Source organism: Nannospalax galili, unplaced genomic scaffold (assembly GCF_000622305.1).
Source record: "Nannospalax galili isolate Female #2095 unplaced genomic scaffold, S.galili_v1.0 scaffold1437, whole genome shotgun sequence".
Taxonomy (NCBI): domain Eukaryota; kingdom Metazoa; phylum Chordata; class Mammalia; order Rodentia; family Spalacidae; genus Nannospalax; species Nannospalax galili.
In genome coordinates this window covers 2,118,720-2,143,244 of record NW_008341050.1, presented here as the reverse complement: position 1 = coordinate 2,143,244, position 24,525 = coordinate 2,118,720, and the positions used below count along the sequence as shown (strand labels likewise).

Genomic DNA, 24,525 nt, shown 5'->3' with positions numbered 1-24,525 from the left:
CATGCCAACTGCCAGGCCTTCTGCCCCAGGTGCCTCCTTCTCTATCTGCCCACCTGTGTGGCCACAAGAGGAAGCAAGAGAGTCACCACTTCATGCCAAGAATATGTTTGCAGCAGCTGCAAGGTGCCAGGCATAGGGATATGGTAGTCCTGGGTGCTGTGGTGAGACAGCTGCAGACTTTTAATGTCAATACAAGCCATATCAGTACAGTGTGAGAAATGGTGGATGACAGAAGTAACAGGGTAGGGGCTCTGGGGCCCATGGAAGGTGCAGACACAGGTTCAGGGATCAGGATTCAATTGGCTAGAAGATGACAAACATTTGCCTGTGTGTGTCTGCCCTCAAACACCACCCGGCACACACTAGGGGCTCAGAAATGATTACTTTTATGTATATATATTTTTTAAAGAAATATTTTATGTATTGTTTTTATTTTATGTGTATGAGTACATTCTCTGCATCTGTGTGCATGCACCTGTGTCATGCAATGCCCATGGAGGTCAGAAGAAGGCATCGAATCCCCTGGAACTGGAATTGTCAACCACCATGTGGGTGCTGGGAATTGAACTCAGGTGCCCTGCAAGAACAGTCAGTGCTCTTAACTGCTGTGCCTTCTCTCCAGTCCCAGAAATTATTATTTTTATTTATTTTATGTCTATGCTGTCTTACCTGCATGCATGTAAGTGTACCATGTGTGTGCAGTGTCCACCGAAGTCAGAAGAGGGTGTCAGATTCCCTGGAACTGGAGTTATGGATGGTGGTTAGCTACCATGTGCATACTAGGAACCAAACTGAGGTCCTCTGCAAGAACAGTCAGTGCTCTTAACCACTGAGCTATCTTCCAGTCCCCATTGGAAATGATTTGTTGAGTTACTAGATAAAAACATGAGGAAGAATGTTCCAGGCTCAGAGGGCAGCATGAGCAAAGGCCAGCAGATACCAGACCTGGTGGTGGAAGAGCTGGGAGCCAAACTCGGCTTCATTATCTTTCTGTCAGACGTCACGAAGAGGAGGGGCACGTGCCCTCATGTGCACCTTGTTGGTGCCCTTAGGCTGCTTGGCCTGCCCCCATGAGAGTAGGTCCCACTGGTGTCCCTCCACTTCCCAGTAAATATTTGTGGAAACTTCAGAGAAGAGGGTCAAAGTCAGGCACCCAGATTGCTATTCATTCAGAAAAGGTGTTTTTCAGGATTTGAGGAGATGGTTGAGGGTGAAGTGCTTGTGTGTGAAGGCCTGAGTTTACATCCGTAGCACTCATATAAAAAGCTGCATGTTGTGATACACCTGCAACCAAGTTCTGGGCAGGGCATGACAAAGAAAGATGGACTTCCAGGGCTCATTTGCCTGTCAGTCTAGCCAAAATGGCAAACTCCAGGTTCAGTGAAAGACCTTGTCTCAAAAAATAAGACAACTAATATCAGACCCTAGCCGCCATACAAACATGCACATGCTGTAAGCAGAGGCAGGAAGACAGAGGAACAGAGACAGAGAGAGACAGAAACAGAGAGACAGAGATAGAGACAGAGAGACAGAGACAGGCAGAGACAGAGACAGAGATAGAGACAGAGACAGAGACAGAGATAGAGACAGAGAGATAGAGACAGAGATACAGAGACAGAGACACAGAGACAGAGAAATTTTGAGGTTTAACACCCTGGGCCTCAGGGACACAGTGGATAAGAACCAGACATGGCCCAACTTGAAGGGCTCACAGTGTGATGGGGAGCCAAACATTTATTGAGTTATATAATTACAAAGTGAGATCAGAACCCCAAGAAGTCCCACAAGGACCTGACCCAGACTAGGGGCAGACAAGGTTCTAGCGGAACAGGACTTACTGAGACATGAAGGTCAAGTAGGCATCAGTGAGGGCAAAGAGAAGAGAATTCCTGTGGCCAGGTAGTGGGGCAGTGGCCTGGGGCAGCAGCGTCCCTGTATGTGTGACAAAGAGAACTTTGGAAGAAGGTCAGGCCATGCAGCCACTGCAGGGGGCTTTGATATTGACCCTGAGGCCAAAGGGAGCCACAGGGAATGACTGGAGGGTGTGAGCAAGGTTGTGGAGCAGTTCGTGGATCTCATAACAGCTATGGGGGAGTCCACGTGGCACAGGCCTCTAGGATGTGGACATAGTCTGAGTTTATCCCCAAGGAAGCCGTCATGCTGGGCTTCAGTGTGGCAATGTTGAGGGATGGAACTGTCTAGAGGGAGGCGGAGTAGGGCAGTTCTAGTGGTGGAAGGACATCCTGGGGGCTCCACTCTGGGAAGGGATGAATGCTCGTCTATGGCATGAGTTCTCACAAGAGCAGATTATCTTAAAGGGTGTTTCACCACATATGGTTCTCTCCACGTTCAGCTGCTTCCATTTATACTTGTGTACTACATTGTGATGCAGCCAAGGAACCAGAACGCCAACAGATGGAACTTCTCATCTTGAATTTTTAGCCTTTGAACTGTGAACTAAATGAACCTCTTTTCTCTATAAAGTATGCAGTCTCTGGTATTTTGTTATAACAACAGAAATCAGACCAGTACAGGAAGAAAGGAAAAAGGGGGCTATTAAGGAGGTCACTGTTGAAGCCTGAAGAAGAAATGAGGTTGGGAAGGGAGGAAGAGGAGCAGAGCACTATTAGGAATAGGAAGCCAGATTCTAGTTTCCTACCTCATGGCTGCATACAGTAGAATTGTCTCAACATTCACAGAGCCAGGGATACAGTTTCCAGGGCAGATTTGAAATCTCTTCTTTGAAGAGAGGCCCAGTGGCTGAGGTCTATGGGAGGCTCGGCTGCCCCTGCAGCCTGCCTGGAGCCTGTCATCAGTGTAGTGACAGAGTGTATTTCTCTAAGCAGTAATAGATTTGGGCCCAGCAGTGGCTCTAAGTGCTTTCAGCCCTGACGTTTGACAGTCCATAGTGGGAACAGCAGGGAGGCTGGGATGGGGGAGGGAGCCCAGGAGATAGGGAGCCACAGCCTCCGGGACCTGCTGTGTACCTCAAGAAGTGAGTGTATCCCAGACAGCCCTGTACCTCACATCACAGGCTGTTGTGATGGGTCACCGTATCCTTGAGTATGGGGGGTGGGGAGGGTGGCCTGTTGGGAAGCCAGTAGCTTGGGAGGACAGGAATGTAGTCCAGGATAGACAGATCTCATTCCTCTCCTTGCATCATCTGCCTTCACGGAGCAACAGCCCTAGTCAGAGGCAGTTCTCCCCTAGGGGAGATGGATTCTGGGGAACAGGATTGCAGCAGGCTGGGTAGAAACCATGCAGAGCCCCACACTAGAGAGCCAGGATTGAAAACACCACCCTACAGGTGCAGATAGCCTTACCGTAGATTTCTGGAGGTTTAATACCAAACCTGGTCAGAGAGGGCACTATGAACACCCACTGAGACACAGGAAGAGGAAGGTAGGTAGTACAGGGCCCGGGGAAGTGCTTAGTGGCTTCATCTTTTGGGAGAAGCATTTTTATACTATAAGGACTTCGTTTAGGTGCAGGCTATCTCTCTCCTAGCATTAAATTGCCACACCTGTCCTCATGGAGAGGCCACTGCCTTGGCTACATCTGCTGGCTGTAGCCTGAGCCTAGGCAAAGCCCTCAAGAAGTTCTTGGGTAGCCAGTTCTGAGGCTAGTGGGGCCACCTCTGTCCTGGTTGAGAGGAGTAGCAAGCCACCCACAGTCTCCACAATTGATAGCACAGGGGACAGAGACAGTAAATAATGGTTGACAAGTTTCAGAGTGAGTGTAATTAGTACAGTTAACAATGTTAGGTGATTAATTGGTTCACTTAGTACTAGTGTGAATGAAGGAGATCGTGCACAGGAGAGGGGAATGGAGCCCCTCAAACATCCAACCATGCGCTACAGCCACTGTGGATGAGCTGGGATCTGCCCTCCAAAGCAGCAGCATCCTGGGACTAGGGCCGAGGGTAGGCAGTCAGGCAGAGCCCATGGACCAGAAATATCAGCAGAGCCTCAGGGGTAGGACAACCGATTTTGACCCCTATATTGCTTCACTTAGAAGCCAAAGGTTGGTGAGCTGTGGTCGGTCCTGGATTCTTACAAGAGGGGAGTTACTCAGTTGACTAGAGAATTCCATACTTTGGGTTGCTGGGATCCAAGGGAGGTCATTGAATGACTGATCCCTTGGTCCTTGGCCACTGAGCTGAACTGCTCTTGGGCGTCCCTGCCAGAGGAGACTGGATCCCATTCTAAAGGTACTCTGAATATTGGTACCTGGGCTGTAGAGATGTCTCAGATGTTAAGAGCAGTTGTTGCTCTTGCAAAGGACTGGAATTTGGTTCCCAGAATCCACATCAAGGAACTCACAACCACCTGTAACTTCAGCTCCAGGAGATTTAGTTTCCCTCTTTGGACTTCCTCAGGCACCCACACATAAGTGCATGTACACATACACAGACACAAAAACAAACATGTAAATAAAAAATGTAAGTAAATACATAAACACATTAATTAAATTAAATAAAAACCAGATACCAAGCAGCTTTGAACTTACCTTCCCATCCCAACCTGTTGACAGCAGCAGTCTAGTATGCTGGGTTGGTATGCTACATCCTGGTCTAGGAAGAGCTCTATGATCCATTGGTACTGTCTGCCCTGGGTTCAGCATGATGAGAGGCAACCTACATGCCAGCCATTCTGAATGTTAACCCCATCTTATTCACTTGGGCCAGTCCTGTACTTTTTTCCAAGGTGATCTCCTGGGACCTTACTTATAACTGCCCCTGGAGATGTAAAATTGGCTCCGACTGTGACAGAGGACTTGAAAGGCAACCAGGAAAACAGTAGTAGCCCCAGCTTATTGGGTCCCTAATGAAGCCCTGAACAAGGGGGTGGAGAGTTGGATGGAACTGCCAGGTATACCCAGCTATCCCCATCATGTTAACCCAACCTGGGCAGCCAGGAGCTTCTCTTGCAAAGACCTAGAGTCTTGAAGTTTTGTACTGAGGCAGAGATGCATCCCAAGCGTGCTCCAACTCTGCAGAGCTGCAGGTGAGCACCTCCTTGCATGTTCTGTTTCCAGTGGCAACAGCCTCAGGAAGCGTGCTAAGAACCAGGGTAGAAAATGTACATTTCAAGCACAGCGCTGCATGCTGGACCCAGAATTCTACCCCCTGAGGCATTTGAAGTTTAGGGTACAATGTTAGACCAGTCTGACTGTGGGAAACCTGTTGAGACAAAAGATGATTGGGCGTGGTGGTACTCACCTTTAGTCCCAGCACTCAAGACGCAGAGGCAGATGGATGATCTGTGTGAGATCAAGGCCAGCCTGATCTTTGTGGCAAGTTCCAAGCCAGCTGGGGCTACGGGGAGATTCTATCTTATAAAACAAAAAACAACCTGAGTGTGGTGGCACACACCTTTAATCCTAGCATTTGGGAGGCAAAGGCAGGTGCATCTCCCCAGCTGGGGCTAAGGGGAGACCCTGTCTCAAAACAAACAAAAACAAATAAAAAGATGATTGAAGACACACCCCTTCAACCTACAGCCCAGGCCCACCCTAGGGTGCCACTGCTGTTACCCTGGCCCACTGTCTGGTCTTCAGGGCAGACTGTGTATATTGGATGGGCTGAGTTTTGCAAGACCATTCCCAATTTCACTCCTGGCATGGGGAATAGGGGGCTCCATGTTGCTGGGACAGACTCTTAGGAAAGAAGGAATAGCCTTCTGGAGGGGGAAGAGATGACAAGCAGAGTCAGCCCCCCAGCATTCCCCTCCAGGCCCCAGACACAAAAACACAGAACATACACACACAGACACATTTGCAAACCAGTACCAAGGAACAGAGCGAGTGCAGACCTAATGATTCGTGATTATTATTTGAAGGGTCCCACTGTTACAGATTTATTTGTCATTTCTTGTAATAACTCCGACAGTAATGAATTCATTTGTATTAATGCGAGTGTCACACGGACTTCTGCAGAGATTCTGCATTAATTAATGTACCATTAAAACAAAGTGTCGCCCAATTAATATCAAACGGAGGTGAGGCTGCCAGGGTCCTCTTCGTCTGGGTTTCATTTGTAATTCATGGTGTTAGCACCCCAGTTAATGAAAGGCAGCAATTCCTACCCCAAGCTCTTCCGCTTCTTGCGGGACAGGATGGACCAGAGTGCCAGCCTGAGAGCCAGTGGGATGGAAGGACTGGTTGTCATGGAAATTGATCTCTATCTTTAACTCCAAGTAGGGTCAGGGAGGTCCTGGAACCTCCTGCCCAGGTTTATGATCAACTTGACCCATCAGGGAGGTACCTTCCCTAGTCTGTTGATGAACACAGGTCCCTGGACATCCCCAAAGTCAGTGGTAGAATCCAGCAAGCCTCTGTTAACAAGGTTTACAAGGGACTATTCCCTATCCTTTCCCTTTTACATCCCCCCCACCCCATAGCAGCAGGGACAGAGACCCCATCACCCCAGCCTTTAGAACTCACCATCCTATCTTGGGGACAGTTCCCAAGGACACACCTGCTGGACTCTCTCCCTCGCCTAATTGTGTTCCTCGGGTGAGTGATCTCTTGGCCACTTCCAGGCAAGTTATAGAACTTGTGGCTGCTGATGTTTAGCTCAGGCTACATGATGCAGAATCTTCAATCCTTATATCCGTAGGACCCACCACTAGAGGTTGTGACAGCCATCCAGTTGGAGAGCCGGGAGGCTGAGTCATAGGAGACCAGGCTTCTGTCTTCCCATGATGTCCTTCACTCTCTTGATTCTTTGTGGTTGGCCCCTTGTGGGGCTGTGCCCTGCAAGCCTGGTGAAGGGTGAGCCCCTCTGGCCACAGTGGGGCATCAGCACCTGTGCTTTATCCCTGAGAGTGGTACATACATTAATGGACAGCGTGGCTCTGAGAAAAAGAAAGGGAAAGAAATTACTGCTGATTTTTCTCTTTAGAACACCATTATGTATTCTGAGGATGGCCCCAGAGAAAGGAGCTGGCTTTGCAGCAAGAGAGCCTCCGATTAGGTTTCAGGAAGAACTTACAGCCTCAGCCTTATAGAACAGGAAGGGCATGTCCAGGAATACACAGGGGCCATGCAGATCCACATCTTCAGAGTCATTGCCCCACGCCCCTTCCCTAGAAGTCAAGAATGACATGTGGTTGGGCAAGCCACCGTCCATCCTTATTAGAACAATGTAAGGGAGAATAAGGATGATCAGAAAATAAGCTCTCAGATTGGGACCTTTGTCTACAGTGACCACAACCAAGGCCCCTCCTCTTCCCTCTCTGAGTCTGGACTTTCCCACCTGTAGCGTGGGCAGCTGGGCCAGGGTCTGCTTCTCCACCCTGGCGTTGCACAGAGATTCCTCTGGGAATGTAAGATTCAGAGGCCAGAGGTGATCTCAGAGGTACCCAGCTGATTCCAGGTATCAGAAGAGCCAAGTAACTCTTGTGCCTGCCTTCCTTCCTCCCTTCCTTCCTTCCTTCCTCCCTTCCTTCCTTCCTTCCTCCCTTCCTTCCTTCCTTCCTCCCTTCCTTCCTTCCTTCCTCCCTTCCTTCCTTCCTTCCTTCCTTCCTTCATCTGAGATAGGGTCTCATGTAGCCCAGGATAGCCTCAAACTTGCTGTGCTGAGGTTGACCTTGACCTGGTCCTCCATACTGCTCCTCCCATCTGAACCTCCCAAGTGCTGGGATCATAGGCATGTGCCATGCCGGTTTCCCATTTCTCTTCACCTGTTGAAACTTAAACCACCTTTCCGTAGTCCCGAGGACCCAATGAGTTCCTGCAGCCATCATGTCCTACCAGACTCAGGGAAAGCCCCCAGCCACTCTGCAACCATTGTAAAGTTTCCCCCTCCCACCAGCAAATCTATCTGCCTAGTAGTGCACCCCCACACACACACCAAGTGACAGGCTCACACTGCCTGAAAGGCAGGTAGCATTTGCTACAGGAGAGGGAGGGGGACAAACCGCAGCTTCCTATGCCACTCTTGCCTCCACCCCAGCCTCTACTGCTTCTTCACAAGCTCTTCCCTCTGGGTACACACACTGACCCAAAACAGGGAGCACATGGTGAGGAGGAGCCTGAGGGGAAGGGGAGGAGGGAGCCCGAGAGTTAGCATTGCTTGAGCTGTCTCCTGATTCTGAATCCATTCATTAGCAATAGCTTCCTGGGATGTAAGACCCGCCCTAATGAGATTTACATATTCATTTTGTTTAATACAATCCATCATTAAGCCAAGAAATGAGCATGTGGGGGCTGGGAGATGGAGCCACTTTGGGTTGGAGGTGGAATGGGCACATGCCACACACCAAGTCCCTGGCCATTTCATGTCTGTAGGGACCTCAGCATTTAGAGTCATCCCCTCTGAGTCCAGCCCTCCCCACTAGAAGTGACATTGACAAAGCACTTTATAGTTTATTATAGACCCTTTTCTGCACGATTGCCACTTTTCACCCCTGTACCTGACCGTGACGTCAGAGCCCAGTTTCTCCAGGTGCCTAGTATACACTGAGCACTTGCTGTGAGGCCTAGAGAACATATTTCCTAATTTTGTGTATCTATGGTTAGGAAATTGAGGCTCAAGGAAGCTGCTCAACTTCCCTAACGTGGCACAGCACACAAGGTGTAGAGCTGGACTCTAACCACAAACTCCTTCCCACAAGAAAACTTTTAGTGACCTCACCAATTCTTGGTTGGGGAGACACAGAGGATGTGCATGTGGTCAAGGCAGTTATATCCTGTGTTGATCCCCCAAACACATCCAGGACAGATGGATGGATGAATCTGATAGGTCCTGGTATCTGACTCACCCACTCCCGCCACTTCACCAAAGACCATTGACACCATCGCTTCTGACTCTAGAACCTCAAGATGGCCTCGGGCATTCTATGGCACCCTTGGCCATTATTGGCAGCCCCTAGCACTTAGCCACTATGAGAGTGTGGGTCCCAGTTTCCCAGGGGCCCCTCAGTCATCACCCTGTTCCAGGAACACTGTCATATGATGACTTGGATCATGAGCATGATGCCTGCTCTGTCACATGGTCCCAGGGTACGGAAGATGGAGCAGTAATACTATCTGCTCTTGCCCACCCTGCTGTGTGGATTGTTCCGAATAACACGCTGTGAGCTCACTATAGGAAATCCTCAACAGATGGGACTTGTTATTACCCCAGATCCACAAAAGTCTAGGAAGAAAAACTCTAGGAGACTCCACACATTCAGAATACACCAGTTTTCAGGATCAACTGCAGCTCCCACCTTCACTGGTCCAGACTCTGGATTCTAAGGTCCTTCGTCAAATAGAACCCTGACTGGGTACACACATCTCCTGGATTCTTCTCTGAGAATTTTCTGGCTCTGTAAGATGGTATGAAGATTTTCGTTTGGGCCTTTGGTTGTATGTGTTTGTTTGAGGTGCTAAGCATTGATGAGCCATAGGCCTCACCCAAGTTGGTCAAGTTCTATCAAGGAAATACTTGTTCTAGTTTGCTTTCTGCTGCTGTGATAAAATACTGACCAAAACCAACTTGGGGAGGAAAGGGTTTATTTGGTTTACAAGTTACAATTCATCATCTAGGGAAGCCAAGACAGGAACTGAAGTAGAGACCATGGAGGAACTCTACTTAGTGGCTTGCTCCCCTGGCTTGCTTAGCTACCTTTCTTATACAGCCCAGGCCCACCTGCCTAGGGGTGGCACTGCCCACAGTGGGCTGGACCCTCCTACATCAAGTAGCAGCTAAGAAAATGCCTCATAGACATGCCACAGGCCAATCTCTTGGAGGAAGTTCCTCAGTTGTGATTCTCTCTTCCCAGATATGTGGAGGTTTGTGTCAGGTTGACAAAAGCTAACCAGCACAACACTGCTAGCATGGCCTTTGATCCCTGAAATTGCCTTTCTTCCACAGGTGCATAACCCTTATCTAAGCTTATTAGATGCAACAATGTTTCTAGTTCGGAATTTTTTCAGATTTGGGGATGTTTGTATGGACTTGACCAGTTGAACACCCCCCATCTGGAAATTCAAAGTCCAAAAATGTTTTGAGCCTTGTGTGGATATTCAGAAAGAAGACTCCTCAGGCATTTCAGCTCTTCATCTCTCCATGCTCTGTGCTGAAGGTAGCATAGGGATCGTTATTCCCATCTTCTGGATGGGAAAACTGAGGCTTCACATGCTTCCATGGATAGCCCAGAGGAACTGAGAAGGAAGTCACGCAGGAAGAGCAGCAGGAACACAACCCAGATGTGCAGACAGCTGTTTCTGGGTTTTGTTTTTGTTTTTTTTTCCCCAGTCAAGCCAATGGATATGAGGGTGATGGTCCACAGATGGATCCCTCCGTCTCCTTGGAGACCAGAAGCTAGGTGAGGGTAGGAAGAAGCACTGAGCATCTAATCACACTAATGGCTCAGGTTAGGACCACAGGGCAGAAGAGTAGGACAAGATCCCCTAATCCCACCTCTGTCCTTGTCCCTCCTCCTTTCCAGCCACAGAGAAGAGGGAAACCCTGTTCTTAAATAGGTAGCCATGCTGCCTGGTATCAAAACAGCATGTTGTAGGGCTGGGGTCCATGTGGACAGTGGGACTGCATGGGCGTTCAAGCCCTCTCTGTCACCTTCTTTCTTTGCACATGACCTTCAAGCAGCTGCCTGACTGGTTCACCAGCTGTATGCTTGCTGGTGCATAGTGCCCTGTACTACCACATGCCCCCTCTGGATACCTGCTGGTCAGCAGAGAGGATAAGGCTCACAGACAGCCCTGGAATGCAGGTATTTATGGGAATGGCTCTATCATTCATTCTATAGGAAGGTCACTGGCTGGTGTGGAGTGAGGCAAACTGCCTTAAGACTGCCCTAACCAGAAAGGAAGGCACAGGGACCATTTCACACTGAGTATCACAGCTGGCTCTGAAGAACAGCTCTGAGAAGGGAGGAAGGAACTGCCTCGCTGAGCTCTGCCAGCCCTAGTACCCAGCATCTGTGGAGCAGTCGGGATCATGTGTACCTGGGATAGAGGAGGGGGGGTCTCCTGACTAAGCCTAGAAAGGAGTGCTTGAAATTTGGTGGAGCCAGGAGAAGCTTCCATGAATGGAAGGCTGATTCTACCCTGTGCTCTCTAGGAAACTAAGAACAACTGTGGCAGAAAAGATGGTGCATCTGTTAGGGCCACCAGGCAAAGCAGGAGTCTCACAGGACAGTGGGAAAGACAAATTTGGAGATAGACACTTGATCATGCTAGGGCTGCATTCAAGGCTTGGAGTCTTTGCCTGCGAGCTAATCTTTATAATGATGGATGTTTCCTGCTTTGTATTTCAGCCTATGATATTTTACTGTTAAAAATCTAGATGGGGGCTGGAGAGATGGCTCAGTGATTAAGAGCACTGGCTGTTCTTGCAGAAGACCCAGGTTCAAATCCTAGTACTCACATGGTGGCTAACAACTGCCCATAACTCCAGTTCCAAGGGATCCAACACCCTCTTCTGACCTATGAAGGCATTGTACACATAAGTGCACTTACATATATGCAGGCAAAACACTGATACAAAATAAAATATAAATAAATAAATATTTTTAAAATAATCTAGACAGTAGCTTGGCCCTTCATGCATGGCCTTTTGTTTACCCTTTGAAAGTCTCTGGCATTTTTCTCCCCACACATAGTCATGTTTTAAAACTTCTTGGTTTTATGTCTCTGTGCTTTCATGTTTAAAACTTCTTAGTCTTGCTGGGTGTGGTGGTGCATGCCTTTAATTGCAGCATTTGGGAGACAGAAGCAGGTGGATCTCTGTGTGTTCAAGGCCAACCTGTCTACATAGCAAGTTCCAGGCCAGCTGGGGCTACAGGGAGACCCTGTCTCAAAACAAAACAAAACAAAACAAAACAAAACAAAGAACTTCTTAGTCTCTTGTCTCTGTGCAGGTCTAGCTGCTGAACACACTGTCTCTTTCTGCCTAGGTTCAAGTGTCTTGGGTTTGGAAGGGTTTCTGTTGCTTCCTGTGTGGTTTCCTGACTTCAGTTGCTGTCCCCTCCCTGAACTCCTGCTCCTTGTGAGTTGGGCTGGGTCTTCTGAACTACTTCTCTGACTTTCTTATCTCTCCTGTGATCATCCTTTGGAGAAATTCCTTTATTTTCTAACTCTCCTGTTAAGCTACTCCCCTGCCCCCTGGTTTGATTGTTATTGTTTTTATTTTTGCAGTACTAGGGGTTGAACACAGCAAGTACTCTGCTGCCAAATAACAGTTTCAGCCTCTCTTTATCTTCATTTTTTTTTTTTTTTTTTGAAAGGAAGCCCCACTAAGTTGTCCAGGCAGGCCTTGAACTTTTGATCTTCCTGCCTTAGCCTCCTGAGCTGAACTTTCTGCTGGGCCTTTCTTCCTCTTGGAATGTTCCTATTTCAAAGAAGCTGGATCTATGCTATCCTCCTAGGATGTTCAGGACACAGGATACTCCTGTTTGCCTGTCTCTTACAATGTGTTAGCAACCTTCAGTCTTGCCTCTTTGTCCATCTCTCTGTCTTTATCTCTGTCTCTGTCTCCCTCTCTCTCTCTCTCATCTTTTGAAACAGGGTCTTTTACATACCCCAAGCTGGTCTCAGACTCACAGTGATCCTTCTGCCTCAACCTTTTGAGTGTTGGGATCCCAGATGCCACCACTGTGCCAGGCTTTGATTCTCTCTTCCTGTATCAAAACAATTACAGCTGGGCGTGGTAGCACACGCCTTTAATCCCAGCACTTGGAGGCAGAGGTGGGCAGATCTCTGTGAATTCAAGGCCAGCTGGGGCTATAGGAAGACTCTGTCTCAAAAAAAAAAAACAACCAATTATACTCCTGCTCACTCACCTTGGTGTTCAAGGCAGGTAGAGTAGATAGACTGGAGGCTGTTTGTTAACTAGTCTTCATTATCAGATGAGGCCTGGGTTGTTCTTTTTAGGAACCCTGGCATGTTATTTCTAGAGTTTTCTCTTGAGCTGGTTTTCCTGTTTCCTGCCTGGCTGCCCATCTTCCGAAGGCTGACTGGCTAAAAGCTTGGCTGGGATGAGAGAGGTGGGGAGGTTCAGAGTCCACCCAAGCCCCTGGCCCAGCCTGGAGCCCAGAGCCTTGTTAACTGCGCCCTCTAGAAAGAAACTCCTGTCTGCTATAAGAGTTGGGAATCTGAATCTGACCTCACTTTGTAAAGACCTTCCACCCCTCTTTCCATTCTTGGTCCTACTCATCACCCCCAACCCCCGCCTGACTCCCGAAGCAGGGCATGGCCTCCCCAGATTTTGGGTTTTTCCTGTGGGTGGCTTGGCCTTCCGTTTCCTAAGGTGCCCTCTGTTCCCAGAGCTGAGGTGACATCTCTTGTCTGTTGTGACTCCTCACTTCTTCTGTTTGTCCTTGTGGATTTATGCATTTTAATGCATAAATTCTATCATCCTCTTGGTGAGGGTCTGGAACAAATCAGAAATAAATGGATGCATTCTGTCTGCCATGTTGACTAGAAAATCCCCAATTCTTTAACATTTGTCACATGCCTTCTATAGACAAGAGACCGAAGAGAGACTGAGACAAATGGCAGAAAGAGTGGGGCAGAGAGTGGAATGGGAGAGATGGGAAGTCCAAGACCACGTCCACAGGTCATGATCAGGAGCGAGGTGATTGTTCAGTGAGCATGTTGATGAATGTCTGCAGGGCCTTCTGCTAAGACATTGTATGTTGTGAAGCAGGGCCCAGGGTCAGGAGAGCTGGGCTGGCTCCATGGGAGAGCTGACCCCTGGGGAGCCCAGCCCAGGCCACAGAAGAATCCTCCAGCCTCACCAGGGTGTGCATGTGCCATTCCCTGAGAGAAAGATAGCAAGTGCTAGTCAAGAGAAGAGATGTCATAGAATGAGCTCTCCCTGGTTCAAACATAGGTGTGCATGTGTGGATCTGTGCCCACAATGAGAGAGCACTGTCTTTGAAATATTTGATTTATTATTTTTATTTTATGCATATGAATGTATTGCCTGCATGTATGTAAGTACACCCATGTCACCCAGTGCCCATGGAGGTCAGAAGAGGGTGCCACATTGCCTAGAACTCGAGTTCTGGATGGTTGTTAGCTGTCATGTAGGTGCTGGGAACTGAATCCCAGTCCTCTGCAAGAGCAGCCAGTGCTCTTAACCTCTGAGCCAGCTCTCCCGTCTGAGAGCCCTGTCTTGACCATAATAGGACCCCAGAGAGCTCCAGAGAGACTGGTATTCACCTGCCTTTCATCATGGTCCCCTCTGAACACTTTTATGTCCACACATGCCTTCTGGCCTATGTGAACCACATGTCCCATAGACTCCATTCCTTCTCCTTCATGGCCCCACAATGATGTCACAAGACCTCTAGAGTGATACCCTGCCAGGGCACTCCATGGAGCCCAAAGTGAAGGTGCGTCCCTCACTTGGGGGGCCTTATTCTCTGAGTTTGTGCTAGAAATTCTAGGTACCTTCTTGTTTCCAAAATTCCTTCAGAGCTAAAGTGACAATCAAACCTAAAAGTCTTCTCTAATCTAGGTCAGCCACCACCTCTTGCTTGCCCTTCCAGGGAGGGAAAAGCTTCATGAATTGGTGCCACATGTGGAGTGGCCTAAGCCGCATCTCCATCTTTAGCTCTGGGGTGCCTGAGGCCTGGGAGAGAAAAGTGACCAAAATTTGAGTCCCAATTCTGCCACTGATGAGCTGTGTGAATCTAGACAAGTCACTTCATTTCTCTGGACTTCCAGCTCTCCCACTGAGGAAAGGAAACAATGATAGGAGCTGTGTCCCTGGGTAACCGCTCCGCCCTCCCCCACCTTGCCTTGGGGACCAGCCCCCCAACCTCTGAGCAGCACACATACATTCCAGAAGGGTCCTTTCCCAACTGGGATCCACCAAGGTGCCTACACCTTGTCAGAGCTCCGTCTGTGAGGAATTTATTACTAATGCATTTTATAACAGGCTCTATAATAAGATATTAAAAACTGTAGTGCATCTAGCAAGCATTCCATTAATATTTATAGTGCCTTTAGAGATGGTACCTAGGTAGTGATGTAGCAGGTTTTGCTGGATTTGGTCAAGGGTACAGAATTCGCCTGACTGGAGAGGGCTCCCCACAATCCAGAGGGATGAGTCTTCTCATGTCTGTCTCTCCCTTTGCTGCTTCTTGTTGCTGTTTTGCTTTGACTCTCACTATGTAGCTCTGTCCCACCTGGAACTCACTATGTAGACCAGGCTGGCTTCTAACTCACAGAGCTCCCCCTGCTCTGCCTCCCAAGTGCTGGGATTGAAGGCGGGTAGCACTAAGCTCTGACTTGCTTAATTTTTTATACTTTGTGCTCGTTGGTTTAAATTTTTGTACTTTTTTTGAGACAAGGACTCACATATCCCAAGCTGGTCTTGAACTTCTGATCCTCCTGCTTTCCCCTCCTCATTTCTGGGATTACAGGGATGTGTCACCATGCCTGGTTTTATGTGGTCCTGGGATCAAACTGAGTTGCATCCCCAGCCCAATGTTTTGTACTTCTCTTCCTTTGTGTCCAACTTTTCCTCCATGATGTCTCTGTTCATCCTCTCTCTGTTGGTTCCTGTCCCAACAACTGTCCCCCCTGCCTCCTCCAACATATCCCTCTCTTCAGAACCCCTTTTCCCTTGGGCCCCCGCGCTATCCCTTTTCCTGTCCCCATCTCATTTCTCTTCACGTCCGCTTTTCCTTCATCCTCTCCTGTCTCCCTTCTTTTTCACCATCCCCATCCCTGTTGTCTCCCCCACCCTGCTTGCTCTCCTTCCTCTCTCCCTGACTATGTACAGTCCCCTACCCTGTTCCAGTGAACACCCTAGCCACCTCAGGAGAGGCCCGGAGTGGAATGTAGCTTGCCCTGCACAGGAGAAGCAAGCCATTCATCATTATTATTAACGAACAAGATCCCAAGCACAGCAGAACTTTCCCAGAGTCTATTCCCTTGTCACCCTGAGGAGTAGCAACAAGATTTATTTGTCTCTGAATTGCACAGGGTGGCCCATTTACAGCAGGCCCATCACAAGTGATGTGGAGTTTAAACGGGGGCTAGAGGAGGCAGGGCCTGCCCTACCTTTGACTTGCATAGTGTAGGCCACTCACTGAAAGGAATAGCCACACAGGCACCAGGGCTTTGAAGGGGATGGGGCCAAGGGGGTATCCTTCTGGGTTGACTGTGACAGTGAATGACCAGGTTGTCTGTTCTCTCCTCACCCTGCCACCTCCCCACACCCTGTGGATCATCGTGAGTGATTTGCATGGATTTGCATATTAAAAGGCATGTCTGTGGACTCTTAATAAGAAGGGGAGCCGGCATTCTCTGGGCTTTTTATTCTTTTCCACTTCTTGCCTCCCAGGCCTACCTAGGGCTTGGCTTTCCTTGCCCCTGATTTACACTCACCCCTGTCAGGAGCCATTGTAAGACGTAAAGCTGGTCGTGGCACCTCTTTGGCCTCAATTTTCTCATCTGTAAAATGGGGGTCAGGGGACTGGCCTAGATCACCCCAAAGGTTCCTTGCAACTCCTACATTCAAGCCATCCAGAGTGGTGCAAAGACAGAACTGGCCTCCTAGGTCAGGATGACTCTGACCTCAGGTTTCCCCTCACCTTAGGTTCCACCCTCCGCACTTACAGACTCTGCATCTATTGTGGGGTTTCCTTAGGCTCTCCCCCGATACCTCACCTTTCTGAAGGAACAAGGAACCAATCCATACTTTCACTCACACGTGGGCACACACACGTGTGTAGAGTCAGAGGTTAAATTTGTAGTCGGTTCTCTCCTTTCACCATGTGGGTCCTAGGGGTTGAACTCAGATCATCAGGCTTGGCTGCAAGCGCCTTTGCAAACTGAGCCATCTCGCCAGCCCCTTTCTCCTGGAATTTTAAAGGTGCCTGTCCAAGTTCATGTGCTACCTCTTCCTTTTGAGTGGGGCTCATCTCCCTCTGTTTACGATGACACTTTACTGCTAGAACAACAATGGCAGTGGCCATTTGTTGAATATTTTCTGCACATTGCCATGTTTTCCATATCTTATCTCCTATAATTCCTCCTCACAGCAGCTCTGAAAGGCCCTGCTATTGATAACTCCACTTTACAGATGAGGAAACAGAAGTAAAAGGAACGTTAACAGCTTATGTCTGAGGTCCTCCAGTGGAAAGATCTGGATTCAGAGTTAGTAGGTCTGATTCTAAGTTCATGCCCTGAGCCTCCAGGGTCCACTGTCTGCAGGGACTAGATGCACCACCTGGGTCCTGGAACTCTGCTTCTGCTGAGATTACAGACCTGCATGCGCATCTGTGCCTCCCAGGGAGCAGCAGCTGGGGCTGGAGAAGCCCCGCCCACACTTTCTTGGCAGAGCATGGTGCACAGGACCAGAAATGTAGAAAGTCAGCACTCTTGTTTCTCCAATCGCCTGTCCCTTCTAAGTCTATGAATGGCTCCTTGCCAGGGCCATTTAAAAAATCTCTCCTAAATTATGCAGAAATTAAATGGAGTTTCGCTATAGGACATGAAACATAATCCAAGAAGGTCAGACATGGCCCAAGCCCTTTTCCCCTCCTCTAACACTCTCTGAGCATTGCTTTTTAGATCCTTAGATCTAATAGTCAGAGAGCCTTTGTCCTGGACCACCGGTGTGGGCAAGTGAAATGTCTTCATCTCCCCCAAGGCAGGGGCTAGAGCACTGATGTCTGGTGAGAGCCATACAGCTGGGCTGAGCTGTATGCCACATGAGGCTGGCTTCTCTGAAACATATCTGAGCATTCATGTGCTTTACAGCTTCTATCATAACAACCCTGTGAGATAGTATTAACTTTAGCATATGGAAAGGGGATTAAGAAACAGCGAATTTAGGTAATTAACCCAGAGACACACAGCGAGATTGGGATTCAAACCCATGTTCTGGTCATGTCTGAAACCCTAGCACTTGGCTGCCCTGCCCTCCCGCAGGCTTGTGTGTCTTTTCAAGGGAAAGAACATCTGTTTTCCAAGCAGCCCAGCTGGGGAGGGAAGACCTACTGGAAGAAAAGCCTATTCAGAGGCCCAGAGGTGTGAGGGACCCGCTGAGTTGAAGCAGTACAAATGGCTGCCTGCCACCAGGAAATAACGCGTGAAGGGCGAGACAGGGCCAGTCCACATGGGCCTGTGTTCTGTGTTCTGTGCCAAGGGTACTGGGGAGCCACAGATGGTGAGCAGGAGAGGGCCCTCCTGCTCCTGCCTCCTGTTTCTGTGAAAAGGGTGCTGGGCGATCTCCAGTCATTCCCACATTTGTTGGCCAACTCAGGAAGGACCAGGGTATCTCAGTGATTGTGTTCTCTAGAGACCCTGGCTGACCTAAAGAGCCAGTGCCAGGGTTGTAGGGAAAATTTTGGTAAAGAAAATGAGATTATGATAGGGGCTGGAGAGATGGCTCAGTGGTTAAGAGTACTGGCTACTCTTGAAGAAGACCTGGGTTCAAAACCTAGCACCCACATAGTGGCTAACAACTGCCTATAACTTTAGTTCCAGGGGATTCAACACCCTCTTCTGACCTCCTTGGGCATTGCACAACATGGGTGCATTTTACATACATGCTGGCAGTACACTCATACACACACACACACACACACATACACACACACACACACACACACATACACACACACACACACACACACATACACACACACACAAAATAAGAAAAAAAAAAAGAAAATCAGATCATATGCTTAGAATCAGCAGCACTTGAACCCAAGACCTTGCCACACATATCCTCGCTGTATGACTCTGGGCCACTGGCTCTCTCTGTACCTCCACTTCTTTTTCTAATAGCTACTACATAGAAAGCTGTCTTTCAGAGTTGGCAGCCCATAGCCCAGGGCCAGGCACAGAGCTATCGATGGTTGTTTGACTTTGTCCTCTCTGAAAAGAGCTTCATCCAATTGTCTTTCCTCCAAAGTGTCCAGAGCTTGGTACAGTGTAGGGAAATCTATGCCAGTGGTGAGCAGGTATCATGGAGGGTGGATGGGAGTAGGAGATACAAGCAGACCCTTACACTCTAACCAGCTATTGCTGCCCGAGATCTATCCACATGAGATCCATCCACATGCTCGCTCATACCAGCACTCATTGACTATCCATTGTATGCTAGCCCCTATGCTATGCAAGGTAGACAGAGCCCATGGCTGCCCTGGAGCTGAGGGCTGTGGAAGAAGGTGGCCACTGGCTTAGGCAGTACAGTAGATCAGGTTGGTGAGCCACAGGGCACAGCATCTTGCCTGAAGATTCTGGAAGCCCCACCTCCCATGAGGATGTGGCCTTAAGGAGCCACCTCAAGTTAGAAAGGAATAAGGGTTTGTTTATACACATGATAGAGCAGGGGTCACAGAGTTTTTGAAGTTTCCCAGGAGGTGGGTGCAGCTCAGTCACCTGCAGCTCTCTGCTGGCAGATTGCCAAGGCCCAGAAGTGGCACAGGATGCCCCTTCCCTGCGCAGCCTCCAGGGTCCCTGATGTCTGGCCCGAGGCACACACCTTCCACTCTTGCCCTTGACACTTCCCCACAGGCAGGTTCCTAGTCATCCTCCAGGGCAGCCTGCTGCAGCTTGGGCAGCCAAGGGGCACTGGGCAGAGGAACTGAAACCATCAAGAAATCGGTTTGGGGATTGAAAGGCCCCTCTTCTAAGACTCTGGGAGAAGCAGGTCATCTTTGGAGCCAGTGCTCTTACAGCCACCAGGAGGCCATCAAAAAGGGGAAAAGAGAAATCATGCATTTTACATTCCTCTAAACCCACTTAGAATGGAAATGACAGGCTGGTCCAGTTGGCTGCAGGGGCGCCATTAATAGCGCTGGGGGCGTGGGTAGTGGCTGATGGAACAGCTGCTTTGGGTGGAGCAAGGCTAATCCTCTTGTTTTCTTTGCTCTCACCTAGAATACACCAGTGGGAACACCCATCTTCATTGTCAACGCCACAGATCCAGACCTGGGAGCAGGCGGCAGCGTCCTCTATTCCTTCCAGCCCCCCTCTCAGTTCTTTGCCATCGACAGTGCCCGTGGCATTGTCTCTGTGATCCGGGAGCTGGACTACGAGACCACACAGGCCTACCAGCTCACGGTAAATGCCACGGTGAGTCACCACCCCAGTTATCAAGTATGAGTATTATTGAGATGCCCATTTTACAGATGCCCATGAGAATACTAAGGCTTAGGGATGATTCAGAGGTTTGCCCTCCATCACCCCACAAGACCATCTCCAGAACCAGCACTGGTACCCTCCTCATGATAGTTAGGGTAAGTACCTTCTTACTCATTGGGGCACAGATCAGAGGTGTCAACCCAGCTGTGTTCTAACACCACACAGCAAGCAGCAGCAGAACAGTCCAGACCTCCTGACCCCAATCTTGTAGAGTGGTGACACTTACGAGAGAGTATCCACTGAACTAAGTACCCTGCCAACACTGGTGAATTGCAGGATGAGTCAATTTAGGGCAGGGGATGAGAATTAGCCCATTTTACAGATGGCAGTGTTGAGATTCCCACAGCCAATGAGTACAGGGGAGTGTGACCCACATCCAGGTCCCTTGGTTCCCAGTACTAGGTTCTGGCTGCCATGCCCCATGGTCAGAAGACTGTGAGTCTCTAGGACATGCAACTGGGTCTTTAATGCCAACTGTTTGTGAAGGGCTAGAGGATAAACAAGCCATGCCCTAGACAGGGTCCTAGCCTTGCCTATCCTCCTCCTCCAGGCTGCCACCTGGGAGCATGGCTGCATCTTCAGCAGGCTGCAAAGCTAGGACTGCATCCCCTCCCCTTCTCCTTCAGATCTGTTTTCAGAGCAGCTCAGGCCGAGAGGAGAAAAAACCATGGAAACTCTTTACTCCTCCATGGCTCATAGCACCCAGTCCTGGCCCCATGCAACTGCAGAGGGGGCACCCAGCCCTGGCCCCTTGACTATGAGAGAACACCCAGCCCTGGCCTCTTATGGCTGCAAGTGGGCACCCGACCCTGGCCCCGTGTGGCTGCAGTGGGGACAGCTAACCTCAAGCCAAATAAAGCAGCTTGACAGCCCAGGATGTGCTGATGATGATCTAGTTTTGAAAGACAGAACTCCCTTAGATTGGCCAGGACCTAGAGAGGCCTCGAGCTTCTGGCCTGATTTCCTGTAGAGGACTTACTTTCTCCCCTAGTTAAGTATTAGTTTCCTGGAGGTGGCCTGCATTGCTATTTGGAAAACTAACTTTTGGGATGCAGGGATTTACTCTTGGGGTATGCCCATCCATACCTTCTGTGTGCCCCCTTCCCTTTCATGATATCCCATGTACACACTTGGGCTCAGAAACATTCAGGAACTTGCCCTCTTTGCCTGTGAACCTGTCCTGTAGGGTAATCTCCACTAAGCATACAAATGGCGTTGGGATGTAGGACTAGACCAGAGCTGCACAGGCAGGAATGTGGGTGGCCAGGCCCATTCAAAGGCCAGTCTCCCAGTGGGGTGATGAATACAGAGCAATTGCTGCTAATCCACCAGCAATCAGGTCTTGAGTAGTGGAGGGAGGAGCAAAGACTTCCAGGGAGATAGCCTCTCGCTTGTCCCTGATAACCAGGGGGCCTCAGACAGCTGAGTACCTATTGGCTGCTAGGTACTTCTACAAGGTGACTATCCTGCATGTATGTCAGCAACAGGGGAGAGAGCCACAGGCCCCACGGCCACTACAGGGAGCCAGGCATTGGCCTACCCAGCCAGGTATGCCCTCGGCCATCCGTCTTCCCCACCACAGAGTCCAGCGTGGGCTATGTGGGGTCAGCTGTGGCAAGAACAGAACTGTAGTCATGGGGGTGGGGCGGGGATAGCAGGTACCAGCTAGCCAGCAGCCAGCTCTAGCTTGGCTCCGCAAAAGCTTGGTAAGAGAAAGACCAACAACACCTCCTGTCCTCCTGTCCAAAAGATTAGGCTTCCCAGAGTCTCCCTGGGTGCCTCATAGTCCTTCATGTCCCGTGGCCAGGGATTGTATACCCCTGCTCAAGTCCTCCTGCTCAAGCTGTCCTCCCTGTATGAGCATGTACACACACACACACACACACACACACACACACCCTTTTGTATCCCACCCATGGGCTCCACAGTGCCCTCTCTAGAGGGAAGAGATACATGTCAAGCTTCACATGATATGGCAAATGGCCCAGAGATACCAAGGCAGAGCTAACCTGGATGGAGATAGTTACTCTTCAAGTCTCAAGGGGAGAATTTGTAAGCCTGAGGGCTGTTGGGAGCCTTGCATTTTATTTTTAAAAAGGGCTTATGGGAGTTTGTCTAGCAAGCTGGAAACCAGGCCAGTGTTAAGCACCAAGTCGGGGCTGGTAAGGAGAGATAATTCTGTGTGAAATGACTTGCATTCAGGTCCTGGCTACTCTCTTGGTGACTATGGACAAGTCACTCTCCCTTAGTCGTGTCAACCCATCTGAAAGATCATCAGATGGTAACTACACATGCAAATACAGGGTCACGTGGTGACTGGGTGGCACCTGCCTTGGGCATCATAGTTTTTGTTATTGGCTCTTGTTACCTGGTTGTACCAGGCTGCTGCACTAACCTCCGTCTGCTGAGCATTTAGGGGTTCAGAATACAGTCTTTGGGATTCTTTTATTAGTGGACTTCATAAGACCAAGTTTCTAACTATGATATCTTAATATTGAGAATCTGGCCCCAGGGGCATGGTCCACCTGACATCTTAGCCCAGCGTCCAAGTCCCCAGATGACTCAGGGCCTGGAGCTCCCCCTACTGGTTTAATTGGAAAAGTTACTACCCAGTAAATCAGAGGAGTTTCTAAAGAACTGCTTTGGTGGCCCAGGGGCCCCATCTTAGATGGTGCCCTCTGTCCTGGGATTGGGGGCAGTGGCCCTGGCTGAATTCAAGAAAGGTGCTAAGAACAGCATCGTTTCCATCTACACCAGTGGTCCCCCCACCTGATGTCCAGACTGACACTGGGGCAAACTGATCAGCTACCACCCCAGACCTCTGTTGTGACTCAGAATAAACCACCAATTCTCTGCATTGTCCTGTTTCTATTTCTCTGAGTAGCTCAGAGTCCACTGAAGAGTCTTAGTGCTCTTGAGCCTCCCTGTAGGAGTGCAATGTAAGAATTCACATGTGTGTTTGTGCATACACGTCACATGCTACAGGCAGGTGCGTGCACTCCTATGTGTCTGCAGCATCCATTAACACAAGGCTGTGTGCTCTGTCTTATAAGGATCAAGACAAGACCAGGCCTCTGTCCACGCTGGCCAACCTAGCCATCATCATCACGGATGTGCAGGACATGGACCCTATCTTCATCAACTTGCCCTACAGCACCAACATCTATGAGCACTCTCCTCCGGTAAGTCCCACCCCATGCTCCAGTGATGGTCATTCCCTGTCCCTGTGAGGGCAGTGGAAACCCATGGTCCTATGCATGCACACCATATCTTGTCTGTTGTCCCTCTCACCCTCCCAGAGAGTTATGCAAGGCAAAAAGCCAGGCAGACTGAGGCCATAAGGAGAACTGATTCAGAAAGATGCAGGAGCAGCAACGGGCATGCCCATGTAGACCCAGGCTCAGCTGAGCATCAGCGTAGCTCAGCCATGTCCTCCTAGCCCACTGCCTGTTTTGGCCATGAGCAGGGCCCACAAAGACTGCCCACAATGGTGCAGCTTGCTTTCTGCCGTGAGGCCTCACGGACCAGAGCTGTTCCTGAGAGTTGATGGAGCCAGCTGCCCTCTCCAACAGCTCAGTCTTTCAATGTCTAAGTGCAGATTTCAAGAGAGATGCCTAATTTTGTGTTTATGTCACAAGTCATCAGTTGCCAGGCAGTCTATCCTTTGGTACCCCTGGGGACTACATGTCTGCCCCTGGTCCAATCAACTGTGATTGGGAGAGGGTCTCAGAGGGCAAAATGTACCAAGGTCCACTCCACAGGTACCTGACCGGGGCTGAGCTAAGGGCAGGTGTACAAGGGCAGTGTCCCTGGCCTGGCAGCCTCCTTGCTTTTGTACAGACTGCAGTAGAATACTTACCATGAGTTGGTTGATAAGGAGAGCAGGATGCCTCCCGGAACAGACAGGAGCCCTTTAATATACAGCTTGGGGAATGGATTTGTGGAGAGAAAGGGCCTCAGCTCTAAGAGCAAAGCAGGGAACCCCTGGAGCTGGGGATCGTCGGGGCCCCACCAGTCCCCTACTTAGCTCATGGCCTCAAGCATAGGGAGAGATGGGTGTGGACAGCACTCCAATGCCAATACAGGCCAGGGGAGCCTGGCCTTTGCTTGAATGCTCTGGCTGTTCTAAATGTTGGCATCCTTGGCACCAGGGGAATTTGGTCACTTGGTTTTTTTTAAAGATTTACTTATTTTTACTTTGTGTGTGTGTGTGTGTGTGTGTGTGTGTGTGTGTGTGTGTGTGTGTTTGTATACATACAAGTACTACAACCCACAGAGGCTAGAGGTGTCAGATACCCTGGAGCTGGTATCACAGGTAGTTGTGAGCCACCTGATGTGGGTGCAGGGAATCAAACTCAGGTCCTCTGGAAGAGCAGTACCTGCTCTTAACCACTGAGCTCT

The 24,525-nt window shown here is 49.5% G+C and overlaps 1 protein-coding gene across 1 annotated transcript in view; it reads left to right on the top strand.

The window, feature by feature from the left end:
- The window catches only part of Cdh23 (cadherin related 23), a 426,621-nt gene that overhangs the window by 148,243 nt on the left and 253,853 nt on the right, over positions 1 to 24,525 (top strand). Inside the window, exons 7-8 of the mRNA XM_029565149.1 lie at positions 19,861 to 20,055; positions 23,178 to 23,306. Of these exons, the coding sequence (XP_029421009.1) occupies positions 19,861 to 20,055; positions 23,178 to 23,306 (324 nt within the window). The remainder of the gene's footprint in view (positions 1 to 19,860; positions 20,056 to 23,177; positions 23,307 to 24,525) is intronic.